This window comes from Hippopotamus amphibius, chromosome 15 (genome assembly GCF_030028045.1).
Source record: "Hippopotamus amphibius kiboko isolate mHipAmp2 chromosome 15, mHipAmp2.hap2, whole genome shotgun sequence".
Classification (NCBI taxonomy): domain Eukaryota; kingdom Metazoa; phylum Chordata; class Mammalia; order Artiodactyla; family Hippopotamidae; genus Hippopotamus; species Hippopotamus amphibius.
Genome location: NC_080200.1, coordinates 12772493 through 12788663, shown reverse-complemented (window position 1 = coordinate 12788663; position 16171 = coordinate 12772493). Strand labels below are relative to the sequence as shown.

Here is a 16171-nt window from a genome sequence, read left to right as displayed (position 1 = left end):
CAGGCCCTCACATGTGCTGCTCCCCACCCCCTAGATTGCCTGCCCCATCTTCGCTGGCTTGCTGCACTACTTCTTCCTGGCTGCCTTCTCCTGGCTGTGCCTGGAGGGCGTACACCTCTATCTACTGCTGGTGGAGGTGTTTGAGAGCGAGTACTCCCGCACCAAATACTACTACCTGGGTGGTTACTGCTTCCCAGCCCTGGTGGTGGGCATCGCAGCTGCCATCGACTACCGCAGCTACGGCACCGAGAAGGCGTGAGTCCCCCCTTCACCCCTCAAGTCTCTCCTCGCTGGCTCCCTGCTCAGCAGCATCCCTTGGGCCAGAACCCTCAGGGCACTGGCCTCCCTTCTCCTGAGCCCCGAGGCCTCAGCCAGCAGAGTCCCTGAACTCCTGGAGTCAGGGGGAGGGAAGGGCCCCCCCCCCCCCGCCCACCTCTCTCTACCCTGGCCCCGCTTCCTTTACAGCTGCTGGCTCCGAGTGGACAATTACTTCATTTGGAGCTTCATTGGGCCCGTCTCCTTTGTGATCGTGGTGAGTTGGAAGGCAGTACCCCCAGTACTGAGTCTCTGTACTTCATCCAGGTTAGCTCTGATCCCAAGACCCCCATTTTCCCCGAGCCCTTGAAAACCATCAGAGCTGAGCAGCCAACTAAGAAAACAAGAGCAGGGTATGTCTGTAGAGCTCCAGCACTGAGATCCGTCTGTCCATCCAGGAGCTGTGATTTGAGCCCCTGCTCTGTGTCAGGCCATGGGCCTTGTCCCCCCAGCCCCAGAAGCCACATTAACTGTTACACCAGTTGGCAGGCACCTGGGCAGGTACACCAGCAGATGGGACCCTGAAGAAGGAGGGTCTTGTGGCTGAGACTTGGCCAGGGGCTGACACTAGGAAGCAGAGGGACCCTGGCCTAGCCCCTCCCCTTGTCCCGCCCCAGGTGAACCTGGTGTTCCTTATGGTGACTCTGCACAAGATGATCCGGAGCTCGTCCGTGCTCAAGCCTGACTCCAGTCGCCTCGACAACATTAAGTGAGCACCCCATCCCCACACCCATGCCCTGGGACCTCTGGGCCACTCCCAGGGTATCCTAAAAAGTGTTGTTCTCACCTCTGGTGTCACATACTATGATTTGTTTTTCTGTTTTTTGCTGCATTGGGTCTTCATTGCTGTGTTCTAGTTGTGGCAAGCGGGGGCTACTCTCTGTTGTGCATGGGCTTCTCAGTGCAGTGACTTCTTTTGTTGTGGAGCATGGGCTCTAGGCACTCAGGCTTCAGTAGTTGCAGTTCGTGGGCTCAGTAGTTGTGGCATGTGGGCTCAGTAGTTGTGGCTCTTGGGCTTAGCTGCTCTGTGGCATGTGGGATCTTCCCGGACCAGGGCTCAAACCCGTGTCCCTTGCATTGGCAGGCGGATTCTTAACCAGTGCGCCATCAGGGAAGTCCCATGTACTTTAAGAACAAAGATGATATTTTATTGTGTTCCTTGTGTATTTATTTAATGAGTATTAGAAAACATGGCATTAGCACATCCAACTATGGTTTTAGGTACATAATTGCTGAGGGTGAGACTGAGTTCCAAAGGCGAGTCCAGGAAATTTCCATGGTGGTCCAGTGGTTAGGACTCCGTGCTTTCACTGCCGAGGGCGCAGGTTCAATCACTGGTCAGGGAACTAAAGATCCCACAGGCCATGCAACTTGGCCAAAAAAAAAAAAAAAGCAAGTCCATTTCAGAGCAACTTAAAGACAAACAGGCAGCAAAAGATAGTTCAAACGTCTGGAAATATGGCCAAAAGGATGAAGGACGCAGGAGAATGACCATTCACAGAACCCTTGACCCCCAACCTCTGCCTGCTCCTCCGGCTTAGCTTGGGTGGAAGTGTCGCTGGGCAGGCCTGCTCACCCCAGGGCAGCATCCAGGCCTGCCCAAAGAGGGACACGTAGCAGGACTCTGGGGGAAGTGTCTCCACTGGTGGGGACTTTGATGTCCCTGTTCCCTCTCCACTTCTCCCCAGATCCTGGGCCCTGGGGGCCATCGCGCTGCTCTTCCTGCTGGGCCTCACCTGGGCTTTCGGCCTCCTCTTCATCAACAAGGAATCGGTGGTCATGGCCTATCTCTTCACCACCTTCAACGCCTTCCAGGGGGTCTTCATCTTCGTCTTTCACTGCGCCTTACAGAAGAAGGTGAGGTCCGGGGAAGGGGACAGGTGCCTGCCTTTTGCAGTGGGACCTGTGTCTGCCTGGAGGAAAGCGCAGGCTCAGGGTCAGGGAGGCTTCAGGCAGGGATGAAGAGAGTTCCGGAAAAGAGCAAGATACAGGGGCCTAGAGAAAGAAGAAAGCAAGACACATTTGGGGAGTTGGGAGACCACAGGGCAGGGACCCAGTGATGCACCCTCCCCACCGTGTGGGGCACAAATCAAGCATGTGGAGGGAGATGACTCAGGGTGCCACCCAGACAGAACATTTCCTACTTTACTAGTTGTGGGATAAACTGAGTTTTGTCGTGATGGGAAGTTACTTTTTTAAATAAAGTGTTTTAAAGTCTGAATCTTAAATAAATTCATTAAGGAGATAACAGGAGCAGAAGAATGTGGAGAAGAGTGTACGGGCAGTAGACTGAACACTAAAGCCAGGGAAACTGAGCCAAGGCGCTTGTAGCCTGCCTCCTGACGGCAGTGAGGACCCCCAGTCAGATTGGTGTTGGTCTCAGGGGACAGTGAGGTGGCGCTAAGGAGGGGATGAAGGAGGCAGTGATCACAAGTCTTGGCTGCAAGGCTGACTGTATCCCTGTTCTGCTCAAAACTGTCCCATGGTCCTCATCAGACACACAGTGACAGTGACATCTTTACAGAGGCCGCCAGGCCTGTATGGTCCAACCTGGGCTCCCCCTTCTCTTCCCTTCCCTCTGGCCATGCTCTGGCTTCTGTTCCCTCAGACACCTAGACATGGACCCTCCTCAGGGCTTGTCCCCTGCCCCTCCCCAGATATCCACAGGGCCCACTGCCTTATTTCTTTTAGATCTTTGCCGAAATGTCTCCTTAGAGAGGCCTCCCCTGATCTTTTTGAAATCATGGCCCCCGACCCCCACTGCTAGCACTGCCTAACCCCTGGCCATAGTTCTCTTGGCAGCACCTCACACCATCAGACATCCTACATAATGCATTGATATTGCGTCTGTGTTCAATCTCTGCTACTAGAAAATACAAGCTCTGAGAAGTAGGGCTTTGGGTCTCATTTGTGTCTCTCCTCGGGGCCTAAACCACGCCCAGCATATAGAGGATTGCTCATTAAAGATCTGTTGAGTGAATGAATAGATGAGAAATTATTGGTAGAGGGAGAGAAAGGAGGATGGGCCTGAGTGAGAAGAGAGCCTGCTTGGCTGGCTGTTGGGGGACAGGAGATAGTGGGGCTTCTGATGCCCACCAGGAGCTTGGTCTCTGGATTCCCAAGGCGGGGGCACCTACTGCCTGTCCTCCTTGCCCCCTCCCCCAGGTGCATAAGGAGTACAGCAAGTGCCTGCGTCACTCCTACTGCTGCATCCGCTCCCCGCCCGGGGGCACTCACGGCTCACTCAAAACCTCAGCTATGCGGAGCAACACCCGCTACTACACGGGGACCCAGGTATCCGGGCCGGGGCTGGGGCGCCAGGCAGGGCTCCCTGGGGCTGAGTGTTGGACCCAAGAGGCAGGGCAGTTCTCCGCCCAGGTCCCTGGTGGTGCTCATTAGGCAAGTGGTCTCAGGAAGATCCTAGAGGGCGGGCAGCCCAAGGGCCCCCTTACGTCTGGGCTGTGTCCCCAGAGCCGAATCCGGAGGATGTGGAACGACACCGTGAGGAAACAGACGGAATCCTCTTTCATGGCGGGCGACATCAACAGCACACCCACCCTGAACCGAGGTGAGAGAGCATCCCTCACCCCCGGCTGCAGTCCCTCAAGATTCCCAGGCCCGGGTGTCCTGGCTGCCTTGTGACCTCTGACCTCCTGGGCAGGTACCATGGGGAACCATCTGCTGACCAACCCTGTGCTGCAGCCCCGTGGGGGCACCAGCCCCTACAACACTCTCATTGCTGAGTCAGTGGGCTTCAATCCCTCCTCGCCCCCTGTCTTCAACTCCCCAGGTGAGAGCACTCTGGTGCTGGGAGAGGGTGACAGCCCAGGTCAGGGGGTGGGGGGGTCTCCACTTGGGGCATCCTCATGCCTCCTGAACTGGAGCCTAGACTTGGCATTCTGAGCCTGCTCTCACCTTCTCTCTTTTCCCTCCTGGCCGGCACCTGCAGGGAGCTACCGAGAACCCAGTAAGTGTGACTGTTTCCTGGTAACATTTCCAAGGCCGGGAGGGGAACGCAACAGTGGTCCCCTCAGATGCCCTAACTTAGAAGAACTCGAGTGCCCCACACACACACCCACATACAGACAGTCTCTGGCTTGGCAGCTGGCTGGATGGTGGTGTGTTAGGTGGGGAATGAAGGTGATGGGGGTCAGAGCATGGGAAAGGGACCCAGATCTCCTCATACTGCTGAGACCCTAAGCCCCAGCTGGGAGGGGACGCTGGGGGAATTGGTCCCCACACACACCTCCACTTAGTCTTCTGCTAAGCTGGTGTCCCCACTGCCAGGGAAGAAGAGAGGGAATACAAGACCCCAGTCCCCAGGGGCAAGGGTGAACCCGGGGAGAGCCAGGTGAAAGCAGGCACCCCCCTCCACGTGGCCCGCGTCCCTCTTACTGCCCGGCTCTCCTTCTGAGCAGCTCCTTTCTGCCTGCAGAGCACCCCTTGGGAGGCCGGGAAGCCTGCGGCATGGACACACTGCCCCTCAACGGCAACTTCAACAACAGTTACTCCTTGCGAAGCGGGGATTTTCCTCCAGGGGATGGGGCCCCTGAGCCACCTCGAGGCCGGAACCTGGCCGACGCCGCTGCCTTCGAGAAGATGATCATCTCGGAGCTGGTGCACAACAACCTGCGGGGCGGCAGCAGTGGAGCCAAGGGCCCTCCACCGCCTGAGCCCCCTGTGCCACCCGTGCCAGGGGGCAGCGGTGAGGAAGAGGCGGGCGGGCCCGGGGGTGCTGACCGGGCAGAGATCGAACTTCTCTACAAGGCCCTGGAGGAGCCACTGCTGCTGCCCCGGGCCCAGTCGGTGCTGTACCAGAGCGATCTGGACGAGTCAGAGAGCTGCACGGCGGAGGATGGGGCTACCAGCCGGCCCCTTTCCTCCCCTCCGGGCCGGGACTCCCTCTATGCCAGCGGGGCCAACCTGCGGGACTCGCCCTCCTACCCGGACAGCAGCCCCGAGGGGCCCAGTGAGGCCCTGCCCCCACCCCCACCTGCACCCCCTGGCCCCCCCGAAATCTATTACACCTCGCGCCCACCGGCCCTGGTGGCCCGGAACCCCCTGCAGGGCTACTACCAGGTGCGGCGGCCCAGCCACGAGGGCTACCTGGCGGCCCCAGGCCTCGAGGGGCCAGGGCCCGATGGGGATGGGCAAATGCAACTGGTTACCAGTCTCTGAGGGACCTCACGGACCAGGGGCTGGTGGCCCGGGCCAGGGCGTGAACCCTGGGCGGGGCTCTGGTGGGAGAGGGAGACTGACGGAGACAGTGGCTGATGGGCCACTCTCTCCAGGCGCCCCTTGGCCATGGGCCCTCCAGGCCCCTTAGGGGCTCTAGTGTGGGGGCCTGAGGTGCAGGGTTCACAGACAGGGTTTCCCACCAGCCATGTGCACCAGCTCGGTTTGGGGGGAAGTGCAGTGAGGAACCAAGAGGTCCCCAGTGGAGTGAGAAAGGAGAAATTGGAAGGGTGCAGCCCACTCTTGACTTCCCCCTCCCCCCTACTCGTCCTACTCCCTGGAGGGAAATGAGGGCTCCGCTTTCCTAGGGCCAAAGGCCCAGCTGGATGGAACCTGTCAGCTGCTCCTCTCTTTGCAGCCAGAAGTGCTGCCGGTTGCACCAAGATGGAGCAGTGGGGGGCAGGACAGATGGACAGGTTCCTCTGCGCTATAGTTCCCTGCTCCACGGAGACTGGGGCCTCTGGCTGGGGAGAGAGCCCTAGAGGGGAGAAAGCCCCAGGGCAAGAGGAATGGGTGGTTGTGGCTGGTGGTTTAAAGGTGGAACTTTCTCCGAAGCTCCTTTTCTCTGCTCTTTATCCCTGCCTTCCCAGCAAGCCTGCCCCCTCAGCCCTCCTTGAGTGCACCCAATGACCCCCTCCCTTGGGGCGACTCCTGATGAAGCACAACTCCCCGCAGGGCCCCCAGCCCACAGGGGTGGCCATATTTGAGCAGTTCCCAGTCCTGTGGGCTCGGCTATCTGGGGAGCAGATTTTGGGTCTGGATCTCCCTGGGGAGTGGGTCCTGGGCTTGGATCTTTCCCTAGGGGGCCCTCTTACCCCTTCCTCTTCTCTCCTCCTCCTCCCCCATTGCTGTAAATATTTCAATGAAATGGAAAAGAAAAAAAAAAGACAAAAAAAAAAAAAAGAAAGAAAGAAAGAAAATCTCATCACTTGAAGCCACCGGGAGCCTGCGGCCTGGCCAGCTCGGGATTTCTCCAGAGCAGAGCTGCGCCGCCGGGCCCTGGCAGCCAGGACTTCTCCGTGTATGTGTGCATCCCCAGCCAGGTGGGCGGGCTGCCAGAGCAGCTTTTTACAATCCAGAGACAGAAAACAAAATCTAGAAGCAACATCGAAACAAAGAACCCGTTTCCTTCCTGGCACCCAGCACCCATTTCTGTCGCCTCCTTCCCTGCTCTGCCTCTCCCTGGCATCAGTCAGCCCTCCTGGGGCGTGTACCTCACTGCCTGCCCCAGGACTTGGGGCCTGTCTCCCCATCCCCTCCCCACTGGCCCGGGGGAGGCACCCTAACACCCAAAGATGCTTTTGCCAAGGTGGCTGCGCTGTCCCTTTGAGTTCCTGCTTCTTGTATATTGCTTCTGGGACTCGGGGCCTGGGAAGAAGGGGCTGATTTCCTGCCTAGAGGGGTTGACAGGGGAAGGAAGATGAGGGCAGCAGGGTTTGACTGTGGTGGGTATGACTGAGAAGGGAGGTCTGGGAGTGGTGAAGTTGTTTTCTTTCACAGGGTGGGGAGGCCAAAGGTGAGAGACTGCCTTCCCTACCCTACACAGTCCCACAGGGGAGGCAAAGCCAGGTACCAGGGCCTGGCTAGGACACCCATGTTCTGAGGGCTGAACCCCAAACCTGCAGATGCTGGAAGCTCCAGGCTTGGGATGTCTCCTGAGTACCTCTCCCAGCCCCCTCTCCAGTCTGTCACCCTGGCCTTCCCAGCAACCCCTCCCAACTCTTTGGGGGTAGCGTAGTCCCATTGCCATACTAGCCCAGCCCTGTCATTGCCATTTCCCCAGGGGTGGCCCTTCACCTCTGCTCTGATCCCTCATCTCTTTTGTCCTTCCCTCTTTTCTCACAAGTGCCATGAGTTTTCAAACATCTTTGGGTCTCAGCCTGCTGCTGCCATGAACTTCTTTGGGTTAAGGGGGAGGGACTCTAGGGAGGAACTGGGGGAAGGGGACAGATAGGTGGCTGGAGGGACCCTTTTTGCTGCTAGAAAGCCCCTCCCTTCTCCTGAGGAGCTGGGGCTGGCTTGTCCCCATCAGTTAGGGGAGAAGGGGCCAGACCAAAGATGGTGGTTTGTCCCATGCAGGGGGACAGGTGTGGGGAGAAGGTAAGGTTGGGTTCCATCTGTTTTCTGGTAGGGAGGCTTAACCCCTTTCACCAGACCATGGGTGAGTCTGGACGGGGAGGTGAAGTAAGGATGGGAACAGTCTTACTCAGATGGCTCTGTGAGGAGGGCAGGAGACAGCTCCATGGCCTTCCTTGGCTTCACCAGGCCAGGAACTCCTCTTCAGGGAGGGGTGGTTAGAGATCTGTGAAGAGCTGGTGGGAGACAAGGGTAGACGGAAGAGTGGGCCCAGCCCAGCTAGAGTCAGAGACTGCCTCTGACACCAGCAAAGAGGTCTGGAAGAGAGGGTGAGGTGGGAGAGTTCCTAGGGGACTGGAGGCAAGCAAGGAGTCCCGCTTCCTCTCCCCTGCCCAGTCCTCCTTTTATCTCTCCAGACTCTGACAATCAAGGGGAGAGAGAGGGTGCAGCGGGTCCCTTGGTTCCCATTCCAGCCAGCATCACCAAGGTGGATTCCCAGGCCTCAGTTGTGTGGCAGGGCCTCCTGGTAGGGCTGGACACCACTGCCGTCCAGCACAAAGCTATCCCGAGAGCCCAGGTGTCCCCCCACCCCAACCAGACCTGGTGCCTTGATGCCCCCACCCCAGCTGGGACGGTAAAAAGAAGGAAGGGTCTTGGTTTCCTCTCCTACTCCCTTCCTTGGGCTCCTGAATTCATTTGCTTTTAAATCTTGTTAATTATTTTTCTCTGGGTTTGGTGGTTTTTTTGGTTTTGGTTTTCCTTGCCTTCCTTTTTCTCTGTGTCTCCACCTCTTTCCCTGTGTCTTTCTCACTGTCTCCGTGTTCCTCTTCTCTCACTCTCAATTTCTCTCTGTCGATTCGGGCCTCCTCCCTCTTCTCCCATGCCCCTAGTCCCTCCTTGGTCTCCTTTTCGATATGCCAAACCAATTTTGGGTCGAGTGCATTTAACGAGAACAAAACAAAAGGCTCATAACAACAAGAACGTTTCAGAAAAAAACAAAAAGTTAAAAAAAAATTGTTGAGTCAAAAAAAAATCAAACAATAAAGAAATTAAGATTTCTTGGAATGACAAGAGTGGCATGACTCATTTGTGGGGGGAAGGCAAAAAATGGGTGAGTGGATCTGCACGGAGCATCCCCATGAGGCGGTGACCAAGTGTGGAACCTGCACTGCCACGTTTAGAACCCACAGCAGAGTCACAGAATCGTTAATGTTTATAGAACTTGGTAGCTTCAAGGGCCTGGCTGGGCAATTCAGGTGCAATTTCTCTCTGAATCCTCATAAATGCTCTGGGTGGAGGTTATTCAAGCTCCATTTTACAGACGGGGAAACTGAGGCTTATAGCCTGGATGCACATCCAAGTCTCTCTGGGCCAGGCCACTGTGCCATGTTGTATCTCAGAGAAGCCCTTCCTGGCCCGGACATCTGTCCAGAGGCTATATTAGAGAATAGCACAGGAACTACATTGTGCCTGATCCCAACTGCCATTCCTAGACTCCCACATGTTACTGGAATTTTTTTGATCATGACAGGACAGTGGAATTGCGTCATGTGTATTTGACATTCTCAAATATAACTGCCAGTGCTCAGAGAGAGAGGAATGATCAAACAGTGCAAGCACCTCTCTCCATGTCCCTCTGCCCTAAACACTAGCGTCCAGGATGCCACACTCAGCCACTCCTCCTCCCCACTCCCCAGCTACTCCTTCCCAATCTCCATGCTGGTTCCTTCTCATCTCCTGACCTCTTGATGTTGTTAACCCCAAGGGCTCAGCCTTGGACCTTTACCTACACTCACTCCCTGGGAAAGCTCATCCCATTTCATGGTTTTAAATACAGTTGACCCTTGAGCAACACAGGTTTGAACCACACAGGTCCATTCAGGTGAGGATTTTTTTCAATAAGTATATTAGAAAAATTTTTGGAGATTTGTGACAATTGGAAAAAACTCACAAATGAACCATGTAACCTAGAAATATCAAAAAAAAGAAAAAAAAGAAAAGTATGTCATGAAGGCATAAATATATGTAGATACTAGTCTATTTTTATCATCTACTACCATAAAAAATACACATATCTATTATAAAAAGTTAAAATTTATCAAAACTTACACACACACAGGCCATACACGGTGCCATGAACTCCACTAGGCTACCATAAAACAATCAAACTGCTGCTTCTTTATTATCAGTGCATGAATCATTATACCTGTAAATAAAAATGAATTTTTTTCACATTATCTTTCATTTTTGATGTCTAGTGTTAGTAATATGTGTAACATCTACAGTGTTTTGTATTATATAAGACAATATTGATGTAGGTACTGATAGAGGAGTCATCTTGTAAACAGATGATGTATCAATAAATACAGTACAGTATTGTAAGTGTATTTGCTCTTCCTTATGATTTTCTTCATAACAGTTTCTTTTCTATAGCTTATTTTGCCATAAGAATACAGTATATAATACATATACAAAACATGTGTCAATTGACTGTTTACGTTATTGGTAAGGCTTCCAGTCAACAGTAGGCTATTAATAGTTTTGGGGGAGTCAAAAGCTATACATGGAGGGACTTCCCTGATGGTCCAAGTGATTAAGAATCCGGGCTGCCACTGCAGGGGCACGGGTTCGATCCCTGGTGGGGAAACTAAGATCCCACAAGCCTCAGTGCAGCCAAAAATCCCAAAAAGTTATACATGGATTTTTGATTGCACAGCGGTCAGCACCCCTAACCCCTGCATTGTTCAAGGGTCAGCTGAACTATCTATTATGCTGATGCTTTCCAAATGTAGAGCTCCAGCCTGAACTTCTATCTTGAGCTCCATATTCATTTACATCCAACTACCCACTCCACATCTCCCCCTGAGTGTCCAGTAGGATCTCAAACTTAGCCTGTCTTAAACCCAGTTCCATACACACATACATACACACCACTGTTCCAGTTCCTACCACAGACTTCCCCACCTTGATTAATGGCAAGCCCATTCCAAGACTCAAGATAAGACCATTGGAGCCTCCCTTGAACTCACTCATTGCTTCATACCCCACATCTAATCTGACAGTAGATGCAACAGTGCCTCTAACTTTATAATATCCAGAATTAACTAGTTCTCACTACTTTGGTTCAAGCCACCACTGCCTCTCACCAGGACCACTGTAACAGTCCCCTAACTAGCTCCTTTGTCCCCCTTCGGGCTTTTCTCAACACAGAAACCAGAGTGATCTCGGTAAGCATATTTTTGTCCCTCCTCTGCTCAAAACTCTCCAAAGGCCTCCTCCCTCACCCAGACAAACGCCAAGGTCAGCACAATGGCCCACAAGGCCCTACAGCATCAGATCTCATCCCTACAGCTCTTCTCCTTCCCTCCACTCCAGCCACACTGGGGTCCTCATTGTCCACAAGCATGCAGGCACCCTCCTGCCTATTCTCCCTGCAGGGCTTGTGAAAAATATGAGCTTCCCAGCAGGCCTTCCCAGGCTACTCTATTTAAATTACAACTGGTCACTCCAGAACTTCCTAACCCCTGTCTTGCTTTGTCTCCCATAGTACTCCCATCTCACAAACTGTCTTTTTTGCTTGTTTACTGTCTGCCTCCTCCACTAGAAAATAATGGTCTGTTTTTTCACTGCTGTTCCCTACTGTTTAGCACACTATCGGGCACACAGTAGGTGATCAGTAAATATTTGTTAAAGGACATAAAGCTGAATTGAGCATAAGATCCAGAGTAGGCCTGAGATGACAGTTAAGACCATTCCCTCAGCTGCTCTCAGTTCCCACGCACCTTTCACTGGGTGACGCTGTTGTTAATTCAGCAGGGCCCTGAAACTTAAGTTCAACAATTTAGCTCATGCCCAACCCTAGCCTATGCTAAAGAGGAACTGGTTCTGCTGGACTTACTGAGAGATGCTTTGTGAGCAAATTCAAGAGCTTTAAGCGTAAACTTAATTATATATGATTTTGACCTCATGCTCTGACTTTGAAATTTAATCCTGGCATAAGATGAGACTCTACAACACGACCAGTTCTTCCGCTTTTTGGTCCTTTACTCTCCCAGCACTGTACACATCCGACTCCTCTACACACACAGTAAAGCCTGCTGTGCCTGACAACCTGTGACCCTCAGTGGGTGCTAGTGGCACCTGTACACATGGGGCAACCATTTGCACATGCCCAGGAGCAATAACATTTATGTTGATATTCATTTCAAAGCTCTTTCCTACATTTCACCTTATTTAATTGTCACAGGATATATATTATTATCCCCACATATCAGATGAGGAAACTGAAGTTAGAATGATTAAATGACTTACTCAAATAAGATTACTATGCAGTTCAAAGTGCCCACATCCTGTAGATGCTTTATATATGCTGTCCAATTTAATCCTTTCAACCACCCAGTGAGGCAGGTTTGACTTCACTCCAATTTACAACTGCAGAAGCTGAAGCCCAGAAAAGTTCAAGAACATAACCACATTCACTCAGCTAGTGAGACAAAGCTGGACCATGCTTCCATCTTGGTCTTCCAACCCCAGGAGCTGCATTGAGGGCTGTCTGCACCCAGCTGCAGTTGCCCAGGCCCCATTGCTGCCCGCCAACCCCACTCGGCATACACTAAGGGAGGCTGACTATCTGGCTCCCCACATCAGAGGAGATGCCCACTAATCATGCCACACCCTGATGGTCCCTACGTAGCTAGTATGTTAGGACTGTCCAGAGTGGACTCATGTGAGTTAAGCCAGAGGGAAGGCCTTAATGCAGAGCAACGGAGGATTCTCTTCAGACCCCAAAGGCTTAAAAGCATTGGAGTCTCTGCTGTTGAGAAAAACTTCTCTCTTCCATAAACTCTTAGGAAGGCCTAGCGGTGCCAGGCTGAGGCTACTCCTTTATCCCTACAATATCCTCAGGCTTATTCTGCATCTCTCTTACCCTTTCAAACATTTCAGTCATGGCAATGAGCTGCAATGACAGGACCTTCCCCATTTATATCCCTTCTTATTTCACTGGGACTCTCCTTGACCAAAACCCTTGCAACCACTACTCTTTTCTATCTGTCCTGCCCCACTGTCTTCCACTAACCCTTGCCTCTGTCCAAGTGATCCCAGCTTCTCACAACTGAAGCCTTCACTTTAAGCCAACCAGTCCTCTCCTGGGAACTGATCCTAAGGAACCACACATGTACATGAAGTCAGCAACAAGAAGGTTCACTGTAGTAAGGCTTCTAAGCGTGAAACACAAGCGATAGCCTAAAATTTTAGCACAGAAAACTGTTAAATAAATAATGCACATCCACAGAATACCATGCAGCCATTCAAAATGATAATGCAGAACAACACTAAAGCATGTGGAAATATGTTCACAATAATACTAAGGGTAAAAACCTAGATATAAAAAACAAGGTAGGGCTTCCTAGGTGGTGCAGTGGTTAAGAATCCGCCTGCCAATGCAGGGGACACGGGTTCGACCCCTGCTCCAGGATGATCCCACATGCCACGGAGCAACTAAGCCCATGTGCCACAACTATAAAAAAAAAAAAAAAAAACAAGGTAAAGTATGACCTTACTTTACTTTTGTTTTGTTTTGATGGCATGTATATACAAAAAGTGTGTGTATACAAATATGAAACTGTGTGTATGTACATGTGTCTGTGTATAAATATAAAATATATGCAGAATATAAAGCTATACATCAAAATATTAACAGGGGTGATTTTAACTTCCTTGCAACTCTGTATTTTAAAAATTGTTTGCATTAAACATATACTACTTTTGTAATATATGGTAAAAGTATTTGTGTGTCCCACTTTCTGTGGAAGAACAAAGGTCAAGAATAACCAGCACAAATGGAAGAAGAAAGAACAAGGTGGGGAACTAGCCTTACCAAGATTGGCTATAGTGTGGTAATGCTTAAGACAATGTGATGTTGGCACGGGAAGAGACAAAAAGTCCAATGGAAGGGACCTGTGACTAGATGGAAACTTGCTCTAGGCAGAGATTACAAATCACTAGGAAAAGGATGGATTAATTCAGAGGATCTTATATTTTTTGGTCTTGAAACCTCTTTACCCTTTTAAAAATTAATGAGGATAGGGAGGGGGGTGACTGGGAGGAGCACAGAGGATTTTTAGGGCTATGAAAATACTCTGTATGATACTGTAATGATGAATATACATCATATATTTACCCAAACTCATAGAATGTACACCAAGAGCGAATCTTAGTGTAAGCTGTGGATTTTAGGTGATAATGATGTGTCAAAACAGAGTCATCAATTGCAACAAATTCACCACTTTGGTTAATGGCAGGGGATACTATGCATGTGGGAGGGGGATGGGTATATGAGAAATCTATGTCATGAACCTAAAAGTGCTCTAAAAATAATTAAATCCTTTTTAAAAAAATTAATGAGGACCCTAATAAGCTGTTGTTTATGGGGACAGAGACTATATCTATTTACATTTAAACTGAATTGGAAATTAAAACTGAGAAAATTTTTTAAATATTTAACTAAATTAAATTAGCTAATAAATCTATTAAATGTTAAAATAACCTATTTCATTAAAAAATAACTATATGTATATATTTTAAAAACACAGTAGTGAAAAGAATGGCATTGTTTTCCATTTTTGTAAAGCTCCTACTGTCTGGTATAATGAAAGACAGCTGTATTCTCATACAGGCTCCTGCAAATCAGTCTGTTGCAATATGCTGTTTTGGTTGAAGTAGATGAAGAAAAGCCAGCCTCACAAAGATACACAGTTGGAAAAGGGAGAAGTGTTATAGCCTTTTCAGCTAATTGGGGATATTTTACTTTGTTACTACACCAAAATGCAACAAGAGGTGGTATATTAAAGTTACTTACAATGTAGAATATGAAACTGTATCAAATGACTTTTCATATCTGTTACACTGAAATCCATTGGTCTATCTTACAAATTTTTTTTTTTTTTTTTTTTTTTGGCACACGGGCTTAGTTGCTCCGCGGCATGTGGGATCTTCCTGGAGCTGGGATCGAACCCGTGACCTCTGCATTGTCAGGCGGATTCTTAACCACTGCGCCACCTAGGAAGCCCTATCTTACAAATTTTAATTGATCTTTTATGACTGATTTTGTAACATCATGCATTGGTCTTTAGGAAAATATTGATATGCTGAGTTATTACATTTCATCTACAGTATTTTTTAAATATGTTAATAATATCACCACTGATCTCATCAGGAGCCTTTAAATATTGAAAAGTTGTCAGGCTTATGATGGTGAATGAAAGTTTCCCAAGGGACTTCCTAGGTGGCACAGTGGTTAAGAATCCACCTGCCAATGTAGGGGACACGGGTTTGATCCCCAGATGGAGAAGATCCCACATACCACGGAGCAACTAAGCCCGTGCGCCACAACTATTGAGCCTGCACTCTAGCACCTGTGAGCCACAACTATTGACCCTATGTGCTGCAACTACTGAAGCCCACGCACCTAGAGCCTGTGCTCTGCAACAAGTGAAGCCACCACAATGAGGAGCCTGCGCACCACAATAAAAAGTAGCCCCCGCTCACCGAAACTACAGAAAGCGCATGCACAGCAACAAAAACCCAATGCAGCCAATAAATAAATAAATAAATAAATAAAGGTTCCCAAATGTCTAAGTTTTGCATAAAAGCGCAAACATTATAATTGGCTACACACTGTCAATTTTCCTCCAAGTGACTACTCACTTCATTCCTTTCTGAGAAAATATATGGCAAATATCCTAATCTGAATAATTAATAGTTAGTAATTACTCAAGTAAAAACGGTGTTCATGAAAAAAGCCGGCAATTCCACCTCCACTCAAACAACTATACAAGTGCATTACCTCAACTACCATCATTCTCCAGCATGCAACAGAAGTACTCTATGCAAACGTTCCACTTCACCACCCAGAAGGTTAGAGAGACCTGAAGCAGGGCTAAGCTTTAACACAGTTACTATTTTCACTGCTTCTTCAAGGGCATTCCTAAGCGAAACTATTTTAACACTGAGTGTGTGTGTGGCGATGGGGAACAGGATGACGACCACTGCCACGACGCAAGGACACTGCGCTGATTCCTGCTCAGGGGCCAGCAGTTCCACCCATTGTTGCCTTTGTACCAATAGTGCACAGACAACACAGCACAAACGAGAAGGGTAAAGAATGCCTTGAAATTATTATGAAAATAGTTTATCTCATGGAGTCCCTAAAAGGTTCTTGGGGATCCCCAGGGGATCACATGTTGAGAACCACCGGACTACTCAATAAAAGGAGCTGGGACAACTGATTATCTATACGAAAAAAATTAAGCCTACCTCACATTATAAACAAAAATAAATTCCAGGTATTTTTTATGCTAAATATGAAAAGTAGAAGAAAGTATTTCTGGAAGAAAATATGGTAGGATATCTTATTGACCTCAGCATAAGATTTCTTAAGCAAGATACACACACAAAGACACAAACTACAAAATCAGCCAAGGGAAAAGGTGCACAGAGCAAAGTCTGGAGGAAACCAGACACAAGCTTCCAAGAGTCCTCTCCC

The 16171-nt window shown here is 50.0% G+C and overlaps 1 protein-coding gene across 2 annotated transcripts in view; it reads left to right on the top strand.

Moving 5' to 3' along the window:
- The window catches only part of ADGRL1 (adhesion G protein-coupled receptor L1), a 44651-nt gene extending 37611 nt beyond the window's left edge, over positions 1-7040 (top strand). For both annotated transcript variants that reach the window (XM_057708077.1, XM_057708075.1), the window contains exons 15-23: positions 35-255; positions 466-532; positions 933-1024; positions 2004-2172; positions 3481-3609; positions 3787-3883; positions 3977-4105; positions 4265-4282; positions 4751-7040. In XM_057708077.1, the coding sequence (XP_057564060.1) occupies positions 35-255; positions 466-532; positions 933-1024; positions 2004-2172; positions 3481-3609; positions 3787-3883; positions 3977-4105; positions 4265-4282; positions 4751-5493 (1665 nt within the window). In that variant the 3' untranslated portion in view covers positions 5494-7040. The remainder of the gene's footprint in view (positions 1-34; positions 256-465; positions 533-932; positions 1025-2003; positions 2173-3480; positions 3610-3786; positions 3884-3976; positions 4106-4264; positions 4283-4750) is intronic.
- The last annotated feature ends 9131 nt before the right edge of the window (positions 7041-16171 follow it).